The 15,332-nt window shown below is 43.4% G+C and overlaps 1 protein-coding gene across 3 annotated transcripts in view; it reads right to left on the reverse strand.

The window, feature by feature from the left end:
* The window catches only part of LOC120021655 (endoglin-like), a 48,205-nt gene that overhangs the window by 18,230 nt on the left and 14,643 nt on the right, over positions 1-15,332 (reverse strand). For 2 of the 3 annotated variants that reach the window (XM_038965471.1, XM_038965473.1), the window contains exon 3: positions 10,570-10,742. In XM_038965471.1, coding sequence (XP_038821399.1) covers positions 10,570-10,742 — 173 coding nt within the window. The remainder of the gene's footprint in view (positions 1-10,569; positions 10,743-15,332) is intronic. The other variant, XM_038965472.1, reaches the window with a different exon arrangement.

The raw sequence follows: 15,332 nt of genomic DNA on the forward strand, positions 1-15,332 counted from the left end.
TTTTTAAGTTGAAGTATTAATTCAAAAGTTTTAAGGTTAGGGTTACAGGAAAACTCCACCCAAAAACAATATATTGGTATTTGTTTCATTACTCCATTGTTGACATAATCCCAAAATGGGATGTTTTTTATATTTTGAAAGTTACATATCTTGACAACTTGATTGCTAACAAGCAAAACATTTTGGGAATATGTCAACAATGGACAAATTAAACAAATCTATTTTACTAGGCAAGTCAGTAAAGAACAAATTCTTAATTTCAATGACAGCCTAGGAACAGTGGGTTAACTGCCTTGTTCAGGGGAAGAACAACAGCTTTTTAACTTTTCAGCTTGGGGATTTGATTTTTAACTTTTCAGCTTGGGGATTTGATCTTGCAACCTTTCGGTTCCTAGTCCAACACTCTAACCACTAGGCTACCTGCCGCCCCAAATACCAAAAATAGTTTTTGCGTGGAATTTTCCTTTAAGTTTAGGCATTAACTCCAAAATCTTAAGGTTAGCCATTAACGCTGATGGTTAATTTTTGGGATAGGCTTAAAACCAAATTCCTCTTTCTATTGCTGGATTTGAACATGCAACCTTTGGCACCTGAGGCAGATGCTTATGACTATCCGCCATCTTTATCCACAACACCTTAGCAAAACCAAAACCTACTTGAAGGCAGTTGTGGAAAAAGTACTCAATTGTCATACTTGAGTAAAAGTAAAGATACATTAATAGAAAATGACGCAAGAAAAAGTGAAAGACACCCAGTAAAATACTACTTGAGTAAAAGTCTAAAAGTATTGGGGTTTAAATGTGCTTAAGTATCAAAAGCAAATGGAATTGCTAAAATGTACGGAATTGAAATGGAATGGAATTGCTCAAATGTAAGGTATCAAAAGTACAAGTATAAACCATTTCAAATTCCTTACATTAAGCAAACCAGACGGCATGGTTTTCTTGTTTTTTTATTTATTTACGCATAGCCAGGGGCACACTCCAACACTCAGACACCACTTACAAACAAAGCATTTGTGTTTAGTGAGTCCGCCAGATCAGAAGCCGTAGGGATGACCAGGGATGTTCTCTTGATAAGTGTGTGAATTCGACCATTTTCCTGTCAAAATGTAAGGAGTACTTTTGGGTGTCAGGGAAAAAGTATGTAGTAAAAAGTACATTATTCACTTTAAGAATGTAGTGAAGTACAAGGAAAAGTTGTCAAAAATATAAACAGTAAAGTAGAGATACCCCAAAAAACAACTGAAGTAGTACTTCAAATTATTTTTACTTAAGTACTTTACACCACTGCTTTAAGGTAACAGCGCTCACTGTTGCCGCTAGTGGACGGTTTCCACACCGTCTCCCGACGTCCTCGGACATGTATGGACGTCGAATACTGACTTGTATCACGGGTGACCTGGCTGGTGTGTGTGTGTGTGTGTGTGTGTGTGTGTGTGTGTGTGTGTGTGTGTGTGTGTGTGTGTGTGTGTGTGTGTGTGTGTGTGTGTGTGTGTGTGTGTGTGTGTGTGTGTGTGTGTGTGTGTGTGTGTGTGTGTGTGTGTGTGTGAAGATAATAGTAGGGACAATGAGTCTGGTAATACGTATGAAAAAATGATCAGTTGCCCTCCCAACTGTCTATCATCACAGAGTATTAAAGCACACTGCTTGCCTAGTCTTTTTAGCAGTGTCCGAAAATGTTTATCAGAATACCCTGAAGAATAACTCAATAATCAGTCAGCTGAGAGATACATGTCTTCTTTCTTCTTGGGATTCATGATATAAATTGACCTCTAGTTGCCTCAACAAGTGAAGTGTCCATAGCTTAGATGACTAAGTTCTTCTCTGACAACTAGACTATACACTTCCCGTTCGATTAAACAGTAGGGTTGATTAAACATAGTTGGGTCTTAGGTGAGTTGTTATCCTGGTTGCTAGGATTGCTAGGAATCATATTGTTAAATAATGGGTGAGTTCTTGAAAAGCACACAGTATACAGTAAATGTGTGACTAATTGTCCTGTTATTTGACAGTTTACCAGTCTGATATGGGCAACTGATTCACTCAGTTTGAGTCAATAGAGTCAAGGATGTGTCTGTGACTAATATATGAGTCGACAGGATTTACTCTTGCAAATCAGTTGGGAAACAGTCATTTCACTTTAAACCAAAAATCAATGGCCTTTACTAAAGAACTGTCCTCCCTTCTTCTAACTTTCTCCATCACTCTCTCGCTTCACTCTATTAGTTTGAACAATGCACATTGCCGTCCCTGGTCACTCGCCCTTGCTATTTTTGTTCCTGTGCTTTCCAGATACAATTGTTTTCCTTTTTTTTGAGAGAGAGAGCTTCTTGAGAGCCACTTTTTTTAAAGGCTTTTGCTGGTGCATAACAGCTTCCCGTTACTCTTTGTCTCTCTCCCCTAACCCGAGCCGGCTCCGACGGTCCAGTCTCGGCTATGAGCCAAGGCCCTCACACTCGTGCCTGAATGTGACATCAATGGGATCTTGACAAGCCCCTTCCCTCCTGCCCTATCCAGCCCTCCTGCCTTCCACCCCCCTCTTCCCTCCGTCCTCTATCCCTCCATTCCCCTCCAAGGCTGAACCCATACACAGGCCGCCAGGCAGCCACACTTCCTATATGACCCCTCCCTTTCCACAAACACCTTTGTCACCACCTCTCCTCTTTAGGGGGCCTAATATTCCATCATAGTTGTTTACAGTGCCTAGTGGACATTGAGGAATGGTCAGGGTTGTATCCTGGCAGGGGGTGAGGGGTGTTCAGGGGTGATGATGGGTGATGATGGGAGCGGGGGGAGTTCATGTGAACTCTTGTTTAGGATGGAGGGATTTGTTTTTTGTCTGTGTGGAGTGCATGCAGGTGAGCACTGAAATACTCCGCAAAACCCCAAACTAAACCGCTGAAAACAGAGGGGGAGGTAGAGAGAGAGAGACAGAAGAGAGAGAGACTGATGGGGGGACGACAACAAATAACTCTGTTCTCCATCCTCTGGTAGTTTTGCCTTCAGCCAAAAACATACCCCTGCTTTGTGTCTAACGATAAACAAAACCTCAAAATCGTACATTTTCAGCACTGCCCCAAACTGATGCAATAAAGGAAGTGATAAGGCTGTGTGTGTAGAGAAATGACATGACCCATCACTCTCCAATTGTAAACATTCAGCCTGGTCCCACAGGAGAACATGGAATGTTCACGGGATCACACGGCAGGCTTCAACTCCAGCCTTTGTGTTCCTCCTACTCTCCAATCTTTTCATTTTTCATAATCAAATCAAATCAAATTTTATTTGTCACATGCCCCATATACAACAAGTGAAATGGTTACTTACAAGCCCTTGACCAACAAAGCAGTTTTAAGAAAGTACCCTTCAAAAAAGTATGAGATAAGAATAACAAATTATTAAAGAGCAGCAGAAAATAACAATAGCGGGGCTATATACAGGGAGTACCGGCACAGAGTCAAAGTGCGGGGGCACTGGTGTCGAGGTAATTGAGGTAATTATGTACATGTAGGTAGAGTTATTGAAGTGACCATGCATAGATAATAACAGAGCAGCAGCAGGTTCCAGAGGGAGGGGGGGGCAATGCAAATAGTCTGGTTAGCCATTTGATTAGCTGTTCAGGAGTCTTATGGCTTGGGGGTAGAAGCTATTTAGGAGTCTCTTGGACCTAGACTTGGCACTCCGGTACTGCTTGCCGTGCGGTAGCAGAGAGAACAGTCTATGACTAGGGTGGCTGGAGTCTTTGACAATTAGGGCCGGGAAGCTTGGCCCCGGTGATGTACTGGGCCGTTCGCACTACACTCTGTAGTGCCTTGTGGTCGGAGGCCGAGCAGTTGCCATACCAGGCAGTGATGCAACCCGTCAGGATGCTCTTGATGGTGCAGCTGTAAAACCTTTTGAGGATCTGAGGACCCATGCCAAATATTTTCTGTCTCCTGAGGGGGAATAGGTTTTGTCGTGCCCTCTTCACGACTGTCTTGGTGTGCTTGGACCATGTTAGTTTGTTGATGATGTGGACGCCAAGGAACTTGAAGCTCTCAACCTGCTCCACTACAGCCCCGTCGATGAGAATGGGGGCGTGCTCTCTCCTCCTTTTCCTGTAGTCTCCTTTGTCTTGATCACGTTGAGGGAGAGGTTGTTGTCCTTGCACCAGACGGTCAGGCCTCTGACCTCCTCCCTATAGGCTCTCATCGTCGTCGGTGATCAGACCTACCACTGTTATGTCATCAAAAAACGTAATGATGGTGTTGGAGTCGTGCCTGGCCGTGCAGTCATGAGTGAATAGGGAGTACAGGAAGGTACTGAGCACGCACCCCTGAGGGGCGCCCGTGTTGAGGATCTGCATGGCGGATGTGTTGTTACCTACTCTTATCCACCTGGTGGCGGCCCGTCAGGAAGTCCAGGATCTAGATGCAGAGGGAGGTGTTTAGTCCCAGGGTCCTTAGCTTAGTGATGAGCTTTGAGGGCACTATGGTGTGGAGCGCTGAGCTGTAGTCAATGAATAGTATTCTCACATGGGTGTTATTTTTGTCCAGGTGTGAAAGGGCAGTGTAATAGAGATTGCATCATCTGTGGATCTGTTGGTGTGTTATTCAAATTGGAGTGAGTCTAGGGTTTCTAGGATAATGGTGTTGATGTGAGCCATGACCAGCCTTTCAAAGCATTTCATGGCTACAGACGTGAGTGCTACGGGTTGGTAGTCATTTAGGCAGGGTACCTTAGTGTTCTTGTGCACAGGGACTATGGTGGTCTACTTGAAACATGTTGGTATTACAGACTTAGACAGGGAGAGGTTGAAAATGTCAGTGAAGACACTTGCTAGTTCGTCAGCGCATGCTCGGAGTACACGTCCTGGTAATCCATCTGGCCCTGCGGCCTTGTGAATGTTGACCTGTTTAAAGGCCTTACTCACATCGGCTGCGGAGAGCGTGATCACACAGTCATCCGGAACAGCTGATGCTCTCATGCATGTTTCAGTGTTACTTGCCTCGAAGCGAGCATAGAAGTTATTTAGCTCCTCTGGTAGGCTTGTGTCACTGGGCAGCTCTTGGCTGTGCTTCCCTTTGTAGTCTGTAATAGTTTGCAGGCCCTGCCACATCCGACGAGCGTCAGAGCTGGTGTAGTACGATTCAATCTTAGTCCTATATTGATGCTTTGCCTGTTTGATGGTTCGTAAGAGGGCATAGCGGGATTTCTTATAAGCTTCCGGGTTAGAGTCCCTCTCCTTGAAAGCGGCAGCTCTACCCTTTAGCTCAGTGCGAATGTTACCTGTAATCCCTGGCTTCTGGTTTGGGTATGTACAGTGGGGAGAACAAGTATTTGATACACTGACGATCATAAGTACACTTCAACTGTGAGAGACGGACTCTAAAACAAAAATCCAGAAAATCACATTGTATGATTTTTAAGTAATTAATTTGCATTTTATTGCATGACATAAGTATTTGATACATCAGAAAAGCAGAACTTAATATTTGGTACAGAAACCTTTGTTTGCAATTACAGAGATCATACGTTTCCTGTAGTTCTTGACCAGGTTTGCACACACTGCAGCAGGGATTTTGGCCCACTCCTCCATACATACCTTCTCCAGATCCTTCAGGTTTCGGGGCTGTCGCTGGGCAATACGGACTTTCAGCTCCCTCCAAAGATTTTCTATTGGGTTCAGGTCTGGAGACTGGCTAGGCCACTCCAGGACCTTGAGATGCTTCTTACGGAGCCACTCCTTAGTTGCCCTGGCTGTGTGTTTCGGGTCGTTGTCATGCTGGAAGACCCAGCCACGACCCATCTTCAATGCTCTTACTGAGGGAAGGAGGTTGTTGGCCAAGATCTCGCGATACATGGCCCCATCCATCCTCCCCTCAATACGGTGCAGTCGTCCTGTCCCCTTTGCAGAAAAGCATCCCCAAAGAATGATGTTTCCACCTCCATGCTTCACGGTTGGGATGGTGTTCTTGGGGTTGTACTCATCCTTCTTCTTCCTCCAAACACGGCAAGTGGAGTTTAGACCAAAAAGCTCTATTTTTGTCTCATCAGACCACATGACCTTCTCCCATTCCTCCTCTGGATCATCCAGATGGTCATTGGCAAACTTCAGACGGGCCTGGACATGCGCTGGCTTGAGCAGGGAATCCTTGCGTGCGCTGCAGGATTTTAATCCATGACGGCGTAGTGTGTTACTAATGGTTTTCTTTAAGACTGTGGTCCCAGCTCTCTTCAGGTCATTGACCAGGTCCTGCCGTGTAGTTCTGGGCTGATCCCTCACCTTCCTCATGATCATTGATGCCCCACGAGGTGAGATCTTGCATGGAGCCCCAGACCGAGGGTGATTGACCGTCATCTTGAACTTCTTCCATTTTCTAATAATTGCGCCAACAGTTGTTGCCTTCTCACCAAGCTGCTTGCCTATTGTCCTGTAGCCCATCCCAGCCTTGTGCAGGTCTACAATTTTATCCCTGATGTCCTTACACAGCTCTCTGGTCTTGGCCATTGTGGAGAGGTTGGAGTCTGTTTGATTGAGTGTGTGGACAGGTGTCTTTTATACAGGTAACGAGTTCAAACAGGTGCAGTTAATACAGGTAATGAGTGGAAAACAGGAGGGCTTCTTAAAGAAAAACTAACAGGTCTGTGAGAGCCGGAATTCTTACTGGTTGGTAGGTGATCAAATACTTATGTCATGCAATAAAATGCAAATTAATTACTTAAAAATCCTACAATGTGATTTTCTGGATTTTTGTTTTAGATTCCGTCTCTCACAGTTGAAGTGTACCTATGATAAAAAATTACAGACCTCTACATGCTTTGTAAGTAGGAAAACAAAATCGGCAGTGTATCAAATACTTGTTCTCCCCACTGTACGTACTGTCACTGTGGGGACGACGTCCTCGATGCACCTATTGATAAAACCAGTGACTGATGTGGTGTACTCCTCAATGCCATCGGAAGAATCCCGGAACGTATTCCAGTCTGTGCTAGAAAAACAGTCCTGTAGTTTAGTATCTGCTTCATCTGACCACTCTTTTATAGACTGAGTCACTGGTGCTTCCTGCTTTAATTTTTGTTTGCACGCGTCTCTGTGTGTGGAGCAAAGGTGGTCTAGAATTGTTTTCCTTCTGGTTGCACATTTAACATACTGATAGAAATGAGGTAAAACTGATTTAAGTTTCCCTGCATTAAAGTCCCCAGCCACTAGGACCGCCGCCTCTGGATGAGCGTTTTCCTGTTTGCCTATGGCGGAATACAGCTCATTTAGTGTGGTTTTAGTGCCAGCCTCTGTCTGTGGTGGTATGTAGACAGTTACGAAAATACAGATGAACTCTCTAGGTAGATAGTGTGGTCTACAGCTTATCATGAGATACTCTACCTCAGGCGAGCAAAACCATGAGACTTCCTTAGATATCGTGCACCAGCTGTTGTTTACATAAATGCATAGGCCCCCATCCCGTGTCTTACCAGAGGCTGCTGTTCTGTCCTGCTGATAGAGTGTATAACCCTCCAGTTGTTCCTAATGTCGTCGTTCAGCCACGACTCGGTGAAACATAATATATACCGTTTTTGTAGGATAAACGTGCTTTCAGTTCGTCCCATTTGTTTTCCAGCGATTGAACGTTAGCTAGCAGGACGGAAGGTATGGGTAGATTAGCCACTCGTCGCCTGATCCTCGCAAGGCACCCTGATCTCTTACCGCAAAATCTGCGTTTCCTTCTCCAGTGAATAACGGGGATCTGGGCCTGGTCGGGTGTCTGTATTATATCCCTCCCATCTGACTCATTGAAGAAGAACTCTTTGTCCAGTTTGAGGTGAGCACTCGCAGTTTTGATGTCCAGAAGCTCTTTTCGGTCATAAGAGATGGTTGCAGCAACATTATGTACAAACCAAGTAACGAACAACGCAAAAAAATGAACAAAATAGCATGGTTGGTTAAGAGCCGATAAGATGGCAGCCTTCCCCTTTCACAAACCTGGCAGCGAAGCGCATCACCACATTTCTCTTTCTCGGACCACTATAGGACCTTTCTTGGCTATCTTTGTTCAATTGTGTACATAAAAACATGGTTAAGAACAAGTCAGCATGTTCCAGTTGTTTTCTAGGAGGTCTGCCAGAGGGAGAAGCAGAGGAAGACAGGAAGATTCTTCCAGTATTTATCCATTTAGTAGGGTGTTAGGTCATGAGACAAAATCTGGATGCTGAGCGATAATTTTTCTATTTGATACTGGTGCTCACTTTATAAATCATGATATTTTGATAAACTGTGAATTAAATTGAAATAATTTATGTATAACGTGTGTAAATGTCAATGTTGCCTGATTATTAACTGTTCGTGAGCATGTCTCGCTGACATCAAGGCGAGCTCCCTCAATCAGTGAGGCCAGAGCGATTTTACGATTCTGACAACCACTTTTCGCTCTCTCCTGAAAACACTTCTTTCACATTTGTCAATTCAGGAGGTGTTATCTTGTCCAATCATAAACGATTTCGGTACCAACTTGAAGTATACAAGTTGACTGACGTCTGGAAGAAGTTTTGTGGAGCAACTGAGCAAACGCAAGAATCGCCTGAGTGAGAAGGTAAGCAAGCTGTCATCTACACACGTTTGACCATATACGTTTTTTTGCGTTTCTTCAAATGTGTATCTCTACAAAGCTCAGCTTTTTGGGAGCATTTTGCTACTGTATTCTGCTATCAAGATGTCATGCTGATTGTATTCTTGCCATCTTTAACAGATACCTTGCATGTCTGGATGGCTTCTTCTACCCCACTTCTGACCAATTAGTCTGTATAATGGAAGGACAGACACACACACACAGTTTATGGGTTTTGTGAAAAGTACAGATGCTCATTCTGTTTTTGTTTGATGTTAATAGGCCTGTATTCTTTGCACATTCACTATGAACTATGGAACCTACTGCACTGACATCTACCGGTATGAAATGTTTTATCTTTGCTGCTAATAAATGGGCCAAAGACACAACAAAGAATATGTTTGGAAAGGGGTTTGTTGTGTACGCATTTATCTCACCTTTGCTAGAGTAGCTGTCAGGGAGGTTAGCCGCCACCACACACACACAGCACACAGCGTAGTCTAAAGTTTCCGTATGCTGCCCAGTCGAAACAGTTCGCACATAGACTGAGTGTACAAAACATTAGGAATACCTTCCTAATATTGAGTTTGCCCTCAGAACAGTCTCAAGAGCATGGACTCTTGCTGGCCCCGGGTGACTCCTATGCTTTCCACAGTTGTGTCAACTTGGCTGGATGTCCTTTGGGAAACTGTTGAGCGTGAAAAACCCAGCAGCGATGCAGTTCTTAACACACACAAACCGGTGTGCCTGGCACCTACTACCATACCCCGTTCAAAGGCACTTAAATATTTTACACATACACATACACACACTGAATGGCACACATACACAATCCTGTCTCAATTGTCTCATGGCTTAAAACTCTTTCTTTAACCTGTCTCCTCCCCTTTATTTATACTGATTGACGTGGATTTAGCAGGTGTCATCAATAAGGGATCATAGCTGGATTCACCTGGTCAGTCTATGACATGAAAAGAGCAGGTGTTCCTAATGTTTTGTACCTTCAGTGTATATTATGACAACATTTTGTGATTTGGTGTTCGACAGCATTCAGCAGGTTTTTTCCAGATGTTCGATCCCAGAATTTTTTTTCTTGAGGCTTGTCGAAGTTCGGTAGCCGATGTCTACGCCCCTTCGTCCGTAATTGGTCAACAGTAGGGATTCTTCAATTAAGTTGTCATTTAACGACAGACATTTCACTTGAGAAATATTGTACCAAACATCTTAGTTAGATGTAAAATTGCGCAACTAAGAACTCAGCAAAAATGTCAAAATTAAATACAGATTTCTTGTGTCATCTTAGAGTAATTCAAACTATTTTGAGGAAGTGTACTGGCTACGGCATATCAAGAGGGACAAACAGTAAATGAGATGAGAGAAAGTGTTTGTGTGTGTGTGTGATAGAGAGAGAGCATTGATAAGAAATTACGAATATGTGCTGACCAGACACTGTCAAAGAATGAAAATTAAGTCTGGGGTGAAATAGCAGTGTAGGATTACATTCCTGATCTTGGGACAGTTACGTAATTTTACACCCAAATGGCTATAATTGGAATTACATATTGTTATACAATTTGGGGTACAACTTTGAAATCAACCTGTATTCTACACACTTAGCCCCATTCCCCATGCAGGCTGTTGGATGAGGTGGTGTGTTTTCACACTGCTTTGTATAGTGTAAGGAACCCCAGTCACCTCAGGGGACCCTGGCTCCATGTTATGTCTGGCATGTGTTTGTACTTATCAGGCTGAGCAGAGGAGGTGTCGGTCATGTTGACTCTCAGCCACATGGGAAAGCTAGCTAATTTATCTGACATCAATCTCATGTGTAAACTAGCCTAGTGTGTTAATGCTCATCTGGTATCACTCAACCTGTGTTTTCAATGTACTGGACTATTCAGAATGAGTGTACTGGATGCATCTAATTCTAGTGGAGGGTTTCCACAGTAGTTCAGTACATACACACAGTACATAGATTGCCTTACCCCAGGAAGGAAGTGCAGGCTGAGGATGTGCACCTCTTTACTGTCCTTAGTGGTGTAGCTGGTCCAGCAGCCTTTTGGCATCTCCCTCACCCTGATCCAAGCATTCTGGTTGTCAGGAACCTTCACTGGCTCACACGTCTGCTGGGATGCTGGGTGAGAGACAAGGGGCAAACCTGGATAAGCAAAGTAGAGAGGTCACACATTCTAGGACCATACATTTTATTTAACCTTTATTTAACCAGGCACTTCTGTTAAGAACAAATTCTTATTTACAATCGTAGCCAATGATGGCCTGGCAAGTGGCTAGAGCCTTGAATGCCATGTTTAAACTTGCAAAACAGGCCTATGCTTACGAATAGGGTTTCAAAAGGAGCGTATATAGCTGGAAACGTTCAAGTAACAAAGTTACACTGATTTGCCAGATGGTGGTGCTATAAAAAGAGATTGAAAATGCAATGTTTGAAAGGTCATGGACCTCACCCTGTTTGACCTAGTCATGAAATTCGGTACATAGGGCGCTCTCCTCACAAGGAACAAATTTGCCTAGGGACCCGCCATGATGGATTTTCCGCCATTTAAAATGTTGTGAAAAACACTTAAAACGCTACTCTTCTGGCAGCGAATGACCGGTCGGCACGAAACTTGATATGTTGCGTCTATGGACAAAGTTCTCTCAAATAATATTTTCCAATCTAGTACCTAAAAAAACATGTTTACCAATAAACATTCATGTGGCTGGCAGATAAATGCATATAAATCAGTCAAGGACATTCGTATTGTAACAAAATATGGTACACATGTTGCAAATTCTGTCAATACTCAACATATGCAAGAACATTCATATTGACCACACGGTAGCACTATCTCTTGATCTGTTTGACTCAAAGTGATGAAATGTGGCATGCTGTATGCTCAGGGATATGAGTCCAGCAAACCCACGCAATATCTCAAACACCACTGGCCAGATTTGAATGAAACTTGGGTGAATGATGCTTCTAGCCATAGAGATCTGGCATTTACAAAAGTACACTGATTGGCCCAAGGGGGGCGTTGCATCATTCGTGGGGAACGATATGTTTACTGTTGCCTTGCTTTACTATGACAGTATTTATTTGTGGTCAATGTTTTGATGTCAAACTGGTGGCAGTTGTGAAAAAAGTCAATAGTTGGACGAGTTGCTGAGGTAATTGAAATTGTTGATTATATTAAGCTATTTTCTCTTGAAAAATATGGTCTATCTACTAGAAACTCATGGACAATATGGTAAATTACTTGTAGTTTTGCAACCCTACATAAAAATAACTGCCGATGTGAAATGCATTAGGTACAAGAACATAGGTACAATAAAGAGAGAAAACCAAGGAGAGCTGGTAGAGCTAACACCCTCTATTATGACAATATGAATAATGCATTATGAATTTCCTTGAAATGTTTTATGCATCAACCATAAATACATTAAAACACATTATATCATTAGTAAGATATATTCATACACATTATAGGCAACATACAAAGAGCTCGGTAGACCCGCAATATAATGCATGATCTGAAACACATATTAAATCACCCTCTTGGTTACAGCCTAGACTAGCCTATGGAGGGTGTTGCTTTCCTGTTCTATTCATCTCTGATTCCTCCACATGCACTCCATCACTCCTGCTTCAGTGACTGTCTATGGGAGTGGAGGAGGGTTGCATGGCGGGTCATTTGGAAGCAGTGCTGCCGTGTTTTCTAATCAGGAGATAAAGTAAGAAGTATGGATGCTAAATGGGTGGGAGGGGCTACCGGTCTGATCGGCACGGCTGATAGGTCAAGTTTATCTGGGACCTCACGGCTACATGGGCAACATTAAATCAAGTCCACTCGTCTCCTCCCTACTATCCCTCACTCCCTGACTGCACCACACTGCACCGCAGGGAGTTTCCTCCACAACCTCTGCTCTCTGTCACACAGACACAAGGGCAGCTGATTTATTGCATGTGAGGCTGTGTGTGTCAGGGCTGAAGATGAAGGGAACCACTGAAATAATGTATTTGCTCTTTTTGTTCCTTTTACTTTGTCCCCTGGGGGAGTATCCTGTTGGTGCTCAATAAATATTGCCCACCAGTAAACCACCTCCTCCTTCAGGAAGAGCAGGGTCAGGTGCTGCGTCCTACCCAATCAACAGTCAGCACTAAGACCAAGTCCCGCCCAGCCTAGTGAGCGATGGGAAATCTGATTGGGGCCCTGATGCCCCCCACCTCAGACTGTCTGTCTCCTGACCCTATAGGATGTGACTCAGATAGTATCATAGGACTGATACAGAGACAACCCTGGTCTGAGTTTGAATCCCAATCAGTAGACATACATCTAAACGGAATACAATATCACCACTGACACCCATTATGGAAAGGGATGATATTATTGAGCACAGAGGCAGTGGTGGAAAAAGTACCTAATTGTCATACTTGAGTAAAAGCAAAGATCCCTTAATAGAAAATGAATCGAGTAAAAGCGAAAGTCACCCAGTAAAATACAACTTCAGTAAAAGTCTAAAAGTATTTGTTCACATTCCTTATATTAAGCAAACCAGACGGCATCATTTTCTTGTTTATCTATTTACGGATAGCCAGGGGCACACTCCAACACTCAGATATCATTTACAAACGAAGAATTTGTGTTTAGTGAGTCCGCCAGATCATAGGCAGTAGGGATGACCAGGGATGTTCTCTTGATAAGTGTATTAATTGAAAAATGTTCATGTCCTGCTAAGCATTCAAAATGTACTTTTGGGTGTCAGGGAAAATGTACAGTATAGAGTAAAAAGTACATTATTTTCTTTAGGAATGTAGTGGAGTAAATGTAAAAGTTAGAAATATAAAAAGTGAAGTATAGATATGCCAAAAGTAGAACATTAAAGTATTTTTACTGAAATACTTCATACTACCGCGCAGAGGACAATCCTCTTTGGGAAAACTGATGAGAATTTTCAGCTCGTTACATTCTCTTATTTAGACCGGTATAATAGTTTAATCTGAGAACTTATTACAAAAGATCAAAACTGTTATGAACACCTAAGAGACAATCATAGCTTCTCAGTTCCAGGGTCTGTTTCTATGCACGAATCATAACAGAGTAGCAGTGCTGATCAAAGATCAGGTCACCCTGTCCATATAACCGTATTCATTATGATCTAACTGGCTAAACGAATCCTATATCAGCACTCATACACCGAGACTCTTGAATACGGGCCCACATCTGAAGACTCAGGATTTTCCGTATCTACTGTAGCTACAAGGTGCAAAGCATTTGGGGGAGGGGTTGATGGTTGATGAGCGCCATGGAAGGATAGAGAGACAGAGAGGGGAAGGGGGGTGTGGGGGTGAACAGGAAACAACAACTTTTGTGAGGGCAACAGGAAATGCCCTGTTTAGACGGGTGGCCTGATGATGACGGAGAGCCCTGGCAGAGGACATTGTCGTCACCACGAGGGGAAGGGATGGAGGGAGGGAAAGGAGAGAGAGAAGGGGTATGAGTAAAGTCAAGCCAATGCCCACCACACAAACAGCTCTTTCTTTCAAGCCTCTCATCTTTTCGTTAATTAACTCTTTATTTCTTTCCCCACTGTGCAGTGAGAGATCCTCCCTGTCTTTTCTCATCATCCCTCTTCTTCTGCTCTGGTCAAGTACCGGCTTCCTGTTATTCTGCCTCTGTGCTTTAATGTCCACTCAACAGCCAGATTACCTCCCATAAAGAAGCACCGTCTCATTCCACTGTGACAGAGTCAACAGCCTGTGACTGCGTCGGGGGGGAGAATACTTTGCGTAAATCACCCCCTGGTGTCTGCAAAGCACACACACAGACACACACACACAGAGACGCACACACACCGATACTCCCCTAATCCTATTTACCGGTCACTAAGGATATAAACCATAGTCACACTGACCCCTCTGCCTGACCCGGAAATGCCAACTACCTCATTAAGCGGTTTGCTGTTAAATGAGCTATAGAGAAGCGCCGTTCCATTCCTCCTCTGTCTTTATCTATTTTTATCAGCAGCGCCTCCAATTTTCTTTTCCACGATGGTGGTGATTCCCATATAGATGTGAGGGGGAGTCAGGGGGATTTTGAAAGAATCCATCATAATGATTCTAGATGACAGAGGATGTATAGGAAATGATGATGAGCCTCATGCTTCACAGTGTTGTGTCACAGTGTTTATCTGAGTATGGAAGTCCTTGGCTTGAAACATGTCTGGCCATGTTGCTGAATCTGCCATTCATACCTCTCCTCCTCCCTTGTACTTTTTTTCCCTGTCTGTGTCTATCTCTGGACTGTCCCTTCTTGTCTCATTGTTCTGGTCAACTCCCAAACCTGATGTTGGGCCAAAGAAAATGCTCAATCAGGCATGTGTCTCCTGTCTGATGCAGGGGCGGACTACGGTGGGGGGTGCGGGGGCTCGAGTTAGTAGGGGGAGATTTCTCAATGCTGAAAAGTACACAAAGTTATCCCTCTGACGCAGCTTGGTACATTCCAAGTCTACCATCTGTGGCTGTGAGTGTATGTCTCCTTAGGACAGTAGACCACTGTTTATTTTTTGGGACAGAAATAGTTTGTTTAATATTAACGTTTATACCTAACATTGTGATAAATGTTTAATATCTACAGATGTCACTGACGTAGTAAACAACTAAACAGCAAAAAATGTGCTATTTTTTATTGGCAATCCTGTAAACGTTTTTTGTAACTCTTCAAGGCATACTGTAGGTGTATTATGAACA

Source organism: Salvelinus namaycush, chromosome 26 (assembly GCF_016432855.1).
Source record: "Salvelinus namaycush isolate Seneca chromosome 26, SaNama_1.0, whole genome shotgun sequence".
Lineage (NCBI taxonomy): Eukaryota > Metazoa > Chordata > Actinopteri > Salmoniformes > Salmonidae > Salvelinus > Salvelinus namaycush.